This window comes from Myodes glareolus, chromosome 22, assembly GCF_982192425.1.
Source record: "Myodes glareolus chromosome 22, mMyoGla1.1, whole genome shotgun sequence".
NCBI lineage: Eukaryota > Metazoa > Chordata > Mammalia > Rodentia > Cricetidae > Myodes > Myodes glareolus.
Window position 1 is genome coordinate 48,784,868 of NC_142047.1, and position 7,586 is coordinate 48,792,453.

At 53.7% G+C, this 7,586-nt stretch overlaps 1 protein-coding gene across 1 annotated transcript; it reads left to right on the plus strand.

Annotated features, from left to right (window-relative positions):
• Positions 1–3,509: 3,509 nt before the first annotated feature.
• Positions 3,510–7,372, plus strand: Adad2 (adenosine deaminase domain containing 2). Its single transcript, XM_048437010.3, has 10 exons — positions 3,510–3,889; positions 4,605–4,745; positions 5,221–5,268; positions 5,375–5,500; positions 5,582–5,732; positions 5,820–5,987; positions 6,092–6,321; positions 6,415–6,658; positions 6,861–6,981; positions 7,069–7,372. Exons 1-10 carry the CDS (start codon positions 3,538–3,540, stop codon positions 7,171–7,173), a joined length of 1,686 nt encoding a protein of 561 aa, XP_048292967.3. The 5' UTR covers positions 3,510–3,537; the 3' UTR covers positions 7,174–7,372.
• Positions 7,373–7,586: the final 214 nt, after the last annotated feature.

Genomic DNA, 7,586 nt, shown 5'->3' on the forward strand with positions numbered 1-7,586 from the left:
AGGCAGGAGGACCAGACGTTCAAGGTCATTCTTGGCTACTTAACAAGTTGGGAGGCCAGAATGGAATACATGAGGCCCTGTTTTGTTGTTGTTTTTTTTTTAATCAATTTGCGGATTGTCAACTCCCAGCTATCAGTTTGTGTTTGGAAGGTGCCTGGAATGAGATGGCCCCTTTCCACCTTCCCTTTCACGGGCACAGTCAGTACCGTCCCTCATGGAGAGCTGCCCTAGAACAGGTGCCAAACTGGAAGGAGCCAGGAGCCAGCGGGTGCCCTGCAGGAGGCCCTGGGAGAAGGCTGGAATAGGCTGGGCGATGGTGGCGCACGCCTTTAATCCCAGCACTCAGGAGGCAGAGGCAGACGGATCTCTGTGAGTTCGAGGCTAGCTACAGAGAAACCCTGCCCGAAAAACCAGAGAGAGAGAGAGAGAGAGAGAGAAAGGAGAGAGAGAGGAGAATAGGAGAACGAGGAAGAGGAAGGGCTTCGTGAGATGGGGGATCTGTGTCTTCACTGAGTGCCGCTCATGGGGTGTGGGTCACTCCCCAAGAGTCTGTACCCATTCACATCAATAAAGAAGGCAGTGGAGGCCCAAAGAAATTATCCTCTTGAAGTTCAGCTCAGTGAACCAGTGAGTTCACTGGAGTTATTTATAGGTGTGTGAATGATCCCCTAAACAGCCGTGCTACCCGAAAGCCCCACTGAAGCATAGACACATAGATAGGAGCCCCCCACCCTTTAGTCATCCGTCCATCGACTATAGACACTCCAGCACCTGCCAAGACCCTCTGCAGCTGGGCAGGATTATGTGCAGCTGGGATAAGAGGGGAGGGAAGGGCTACAATGTCAGAAGAGGGCCTCTTTCTATGAGGGCTCTTTAACAGGCTTGATCTAGGGAGGGTCGCATGTAAGTGATCACAACTGGTCTCCTCAAGATGGAAATGGTCATACTATTATAGTTTTTAAAAACGGGGTGTGAGAGAGAAAGATGCCCTACGACAGAACTCATGTGGAGGGGGTCTTTTATTAGGGGAAAGGGAACATAAAAAGGAGAAAGGCGGGGGGGGGCAGCCTCTGGGGACAGAAGCAGCAGAAGAGGGGAGAGAGATAGATACACAGAGAGAGGCAGACAGAGAAGCAGAGAATTAGAGGGGGAGGGAGAGGGAGAGGAGGGGGAGGGGAGGAATGGAGGGAGAAAGACATGGGAGGTGGGCAAGGCCTACTGTTTTTGTTTGGTTGGTTTTGGTTTTTGTTTTTCTAGACAGGGTTTCTTTGTAGGTTTAGAACCTGTCCTGGAACTAGCTCTTGTAGACTGGCCCCGAACTCACAGAGATCTGCCTGCTTCTGCCTCCGAAGTGCTGGGATTAAAGGCATGCGCCATCACCACCTGGCAAGACCCACATTTTAAAAGGGAACGTAGTGAATGTGCACATGGGTGCTCTTAGTGGCTGCAGCTGAGGACATATCTTATCAGGACCCCAAGGCCAGGCCAGTACTGACGCCTGATTACTAACACACTGATACTGCATTCCATGATACGTGGGCCTATTCAGCATGCGCGGTCTGTACCGTCTTCTGCAGGTATGTTATAGTTTCACAAGTCTTCTCAAAAAAAAGAAAGAAAGAAAATCCCATCAGTCCTGTTGCTCCATTTCATGGACGCATTGACCGATTGGTTAGGTCACAGCTTTCTTATTTCTCAAACTTAGAAACAGAAATCAGAAGACACGGGCGGAATTCGTCTGTCTGGCACAACCCCCAACATGTCTCAAACTCTGAGTCAGACAAGGGAAGAAAGATGAGGTGGTTCTCTCAGGGCAGTGTCTGCACACTTTCTCAAATTGAAAACTGACATCAGACTGCTCCGGAGAGAATGCGAGTCTGGCTTGGCGGACTGGTTTGCCCCTGAAGCACAGCCTTGCCAATGAGGTCATCTGAATATGCATTCTTCATAAGTGAAATGACCTAAGGCAGTGTTGCTATAGTTTAGGTGACACAGATTTAAAAGAGTGATTATAACATAATAAAAAAAAAAACAAGGCATTTTGCCAACAACTTTGGGATTAAGAATTGGAGCTACAGAATTGTTTAAAAATTATTTTAGGGTGCATATATGCAAAAAAACACTGCAGACTCTTCATTTTGAGACAAGGCCCTACAGTATAGCGCAGGTGGCCTCAATCCTCTGAGTGCTGGGATCAGCTGTGTAGGCCTACACAAAGCCTGAAGATCACACGAGTCAGTTCCCCGGGCCCCAGCTGTCACAGAGAATCTTAACACAATACAATTCCTTACAATTCCAGAGGTCAGGGGTCCAACACGGACCCAACTGGGCCCAAGCCACCTTGTGAGCAGGGGCTTCTGGAGAAGGGGGAGAGCCCTGTGCTTTGTCTTTTCCAGATTCTGGAACCTTCCTGCATTTCACGGCACATGTCCCCTCCACCTTCAAGCTAACAATGGCTGCTTGACTCTTCATGATACTCTCTACAATTCTCTCCCAGTAAGGATGGTTGTGGCTACACTGGGCTGGCCTGGGTAATCCAAGCTATATTCTTTTAAAGTCAATGGATTAGGTGGGTGGTGGTGGTACACACCAGCACTTAAGAGACAGAGGCAAGAGGATCTCAGTGAATTTGAGGCCAGCCCGGTCTATAGAGTGAGTTCCAGAATAGCAAGGACCGTATCACAGAGAAATTCTGTCTCCAAACAAACAGAAAACCACACAAGCCTGCAATGTCTAACCTGGTCAAATGTTTATGTAGTTCTAAGCCATTGACATCACTTTCCAAAGCTGATACTATGTAAATTGCCCACACCTCTGCCTTCATTTTATTTTTTCCATCCTGCTTCTATTTAATCCCCTCACTTAAAGTTCCATTTGTGTGTATGTGTGTGAGTGAACATGTCATGGTAGGTGTGTGGAGATCACAGTGAATTTCTGGCAAACTGAGTCTTTGGGTTCAACATGTGGGCCCCTGGGAATTGAACTCAGGTCCCTGGACTTAGAGGCAAATGCCTGCTGGGCATTGCCAGCCCTCTCCCACTCGTTTTAAATAACTGACATCTTTTGATATTTTCCAGCCCAAACGCAAGTCCCTTCTGGGAGGTGGAGATGGGCAAGGGCTAATCTGGGGCTAGCTCACACTTCTGTTTGACTTCAAGAAGGTCCAGCAGAAGTTTTAAGGCTCCAATCCAGGCTGTACAAGGAACAAGGATTCCCGTTTCTGGGAGGGGGCAAGGACAGGTTGTGGCCTGGGTGGTAAGTCTGCAAACCCTCAGCCTTCCACTCCCACGCGTCAAGAGCAGAGGCTGATGGTGCGAGCCCTCACGAGACCTGCCCTCGTGTGGCAAGTTGGCGGGTGGCGGGTAGGAGGTCCAAGCTGCAGCGCTTAGAAACAGGCTTCTCCATTGGCTAATCGCAGCATCCATCACAGCGCCGCAGTCTGTCATTGGCGGCTCCAGGCAGAGGCGGAGTTTATGATCAGCTCCGTGCCACGTGCCCCCACGTGAAAAAGGGCGCAGCACGAGTACTGGTCGGGCCATGGCGAGCGTGGACGAGGGTGGGCGCAGGAAGCCTCGACTGGCAGCGTCGCTGCAGATCAGTCCTGGACCCTGGAAGCCCTCCGGAGGCCAGGAGCCCGCGGAGGCTGGGAACGAGGCACCTGAGACCCCTGAGCCTGGGGTGGCTAATGAGCAGGAGGCCCGCGGGGAGGCCCGTAAGGCCCCGGGGGACTCGGTCCTGCGCGCAGGGCCCACAGGCGTCTTCCCTATGGCTGCCCAGGTACTCAGCCTTCTGCCCAAGGACCCATCCCCAGGCCAGGCGGTGGCCCTGCTCACCCAGTGCGTGGCTAACCTAGGCATCTCTCTGACCTTCCTGGAGGACCAGACTACAGGTGGGACCTGGGGCAAGTGTGTTTGTTAGAGGGTGAAGGAGCTACTAATTAATGCAGTATGGTCCGTACAAAGGAGCAAGGCAAAGAGCTTCAACAATATGATGCCTTCAAGGCTACAGCTAAGCAAACATCTCCATTGGCTACCCCAGGTGAAAAGGGCCAGTTTCGTGCCGGCACAGTTGCCGGTGTCGGAGACTGCGCCTTCCTCATGGGGAGTGCTACTTTCCCAAAGGGCTGCACACACCTGAAGGAACTTAAGTGTGCTCTTATCCTTGGATCAGATGAGATTTTTTTTTTTAACCTGCTCTTGGGCTATTACACCTGAGATGATAGTGTTGAACAGAAAGATCTTTTAAGAGGAGGGTCCCTGGTGGAGAAAAATAAAAGGCCGAGTCTGGTGGCTGTTCCATATGGGATGGGAGAACGTCCTCCTAGGTCCTATCCTACCTCCCACAAAGTGCCAATCCTTCCATGCTTGTTCCAGAAAGCCCTGTGAAAGCCAGGTTGAGTTAGCAATGGGGATATCATGGAGAGACATCCACCACCTGCTGTCTGAAGAGTCCCCTTAGTGTGCTAGTACCTCTTTATTGATCTGGTTGTCATCTGTTGTCAGGTGTCGAGAGGAGGAGGCTAAGGTTGATAAATCCCTACTAGAAATGGCTGAGCTGGGGCTGAAGGCCAGAAGACTCCTCCTTCCTCAAGATTTCTTCCCCAGGTACGAGCTCCTCATTCTCCGTGTGTGCAGAACTGGATGGGTTGGTCTGTCCTGCCGGAACAGGGAGAAGCAAGTTGGAAGCCAAACAGCAGGCAGCGCTCTCTGCCCTTCAGTACATCCGGAAGCATCTGGAAAAACCAGGTAGCCAAGGCCCAACTGGGTGCATGGTGTGTGTGTGTGGGGGGGGGGTGTTGTGGGGGGTGTGTGACTGTGGTGGGGGGTTGAAGTGTGATGTTGGCTGTTGGGATGTGTATGTGGGGGGTATATGGTTGGGGCTTGGAGTGTAGGCAGGGTGTTGTGGTATGTTTGTGGGGGTGTATGATGGGGTGTATATGGTACAGTGTGTATGTGGGGTGTGTATATGGTGGAGGTTGGAGATGTGTGGGGTTGGGGTGTGTGGGGTGTATGTGTGATGTGGCGTGAGAGGCATATATGGATCTACAGTCACATCTGGGCATCAGCATGGTTCTAGAAAGGTGTCACCTCTGCCCTGATGGTCCACACTGGAGCCAGAGAGCACAAGAGCAGCTGCTGGTGGAGACTTTGCCTCCTCTTTTTGGCTTCCCAAAGGATAAGATCCAGCACCCATGCAACTAGCTGCTCTTGTCTTTTTCAGAGCCCCCTGTGACACCCCGCCAGTGTCTGCTCACCTCTCTCAGCATAGGTAGGTAGGCCCTTGGCTCGAACCCTGGTGTCTGCTCTCAGGAAAGAGGGAAAAGTGGGGGACGCATGGCTTGTGGGTCCTGCACTGTCCTCTGGTTATTGTGCAGAGAGTATCCTGACCCATGAGCAGCGCTGTGCAGCTGTGGTCAGTGCCGGCTTGGAACGCCTGCTGAGTGACAGCTCACCGTACCAGACCTGTAAGGGGACAGTGGCAGCAGTCATCCTGGAGAGGGGTAGGAATTGCCCTGCCCCCACCCCAGCTCTGCCAACAAGCACAGGATCCTGGCCTAAGTTTTCTGTCCCTTCCTGCACAGAGGTCCAAAGCACCAATGGTCACTCCAAAGAGACCTACGAGCTGGTGGCACTGGGCACAGGCAGCAGCAGCTGTGCTGGCTGGCTGGAGTTCTCAGGTCGAAGGCTCCACGACTGTCATGGTTTGGTCATTGCCCGCAGGGCCCTGCTGAGGTGAGGAGCAGAGCGGTCAGGTGGTTCTGCAGCGGGCAGGCTGCCTAGGGTCATTATCCTACCCCACGCCCTGGCTGTCACTCCCAGGTTCTTCTTCAGACAGCTCCTGATGGCCACACAGGGGGGTCCTAAGGGCAAGGAGCGGTCAGTGCTGGCTCCCCAACCTGGGCCCGGGCCCCCCTTCGCCCTCAAGCCCGGGGTCTTCCTGCACCTGTATGTGAGCAACACCCCCAAAGGGGCAGCCCACGATATCTAGTAAGTGTCCTAGGTTGGGAGTCCCTTGGTTTCATTGCGGGGGAATTGGGGTGTAAAGAGTGTCCTAATTCTAGGCTTCTGCCTCCTTCCTCTCCCCGTCACAGCCTCCCACTGTCCTCAGAAGACAGTGTCCTGCACAGACCAGCCTTCCGCCTGCAGGCCCATGTCTGTGGGCAGCTGAAACCTGTATCCTATGTGGCTCCTGCCCTCCGCGATACCCATGTGGGCTGCCTCTCTGCCAGTGACAAGCTGGCACGTTGGGCCGTCCTTGGGCTGGGCGGTGGGCTGCTGGCCCACTTCCTACCTCCACTCTATGCCACCAGTCTTGTCCTAGGTAAGGGGCACAAAGTGCTAGGGCAGAGAACGGACTCTGGGTGGTGCGGAGGATGTGGTGACTCAGGCCATGTCCTGTGCTTTCTGCCCACAGCTGACCCCTGCCATGACCCCCCAACTCTGAACAGGGCCATTCATTCCCGGCCTAAACTGGACAGTGACTTGGGGTCCTGTCTTCCCTCTCCGTATGTCCGTACCACCTTGCACCTGTTTGCTGGGCCCCTGGTGGGCCCCTCTGACCCGGTGCCCAGCACCTGCCGTGGTTTGAGCCTCAACTGGAGCCTGGGGGATCCTGACATCGAAGTTGTTGATGTGGCCACCGGACGCGTGAAGACTGAGTGAGGAGGGCCCTGTGGGACTGAGCCTTAGCAGGGAGCTCATGGCTAGGGAACCCCGTCCCCTGACTCACAGGGCAAGAGCACCGCGGTAACTGGGGCCTCCTGTGACTCTGGTAATACAGACCCTGAGTGGGAGAGTGTGTGAATGGCGTGGGTAGGCCTACCTGCTCTTTCCCAGTGACTCCTGTGTGTCCTTTCTCAGGGCCAGCACGGGGTCGCCCTCACGCCTCTGCAAAGCGGCCTTTCTTGCCGCATTCCGCCAGGTCGCCAGCGCTCTGGAGAAGCCCGAACTCCTGTCTCTGAAGACCTATGAGGCTGCCAAGGTGGACGTCTCTTCTCTCCAACCCTTTCCTCTCCCCTCAACCCTCTCAACAGATACCTCACTCACCCTGTCTCCTCCCTGTCCCCAGGCTGTGCCCTACAGGGAAGCTCGTCAGCAGCTCTCTCTCCTTTTGGACATGCAGGGGCTGGGGGCCTGGCCCTCAAAGCCACTGGTGGGTAAATTCAGGCACTGATCAGACTTCGAGGGAAAAGGACCCAAGTGGACTTGGACCTCTTCAGTGGGACAACGTACTGGGGGCCTAGCAAGGGGAGGTGGAGAGCATGGTGGGTGAGGGCAAGGCTAATTGGTCGGGGGGGGGCCCTAAAACACCCAATAGTTGAAGAATGGAAGTTCTTGTATGTCTAGTTTGAATAAAGAAATGATTTCTTGTGGTCTGTTGTTTGGGTGTATTGACGTAGTGGGTCATTGTGGGGCGCCTTTCATGCCACCACAGGTGGGTACTCACTTAGACCCTGCCTTCCAGAACTTTCTGTCATAATTCGTCATCCAGTTTGCACACCCGAAACCAGACTTGGTAGGGCCCAAATGCTAGGGCAGGAGGGCAGGGTGGGAGCATTTTCTTGCCTGTGAGGCCTGAATCCCTTC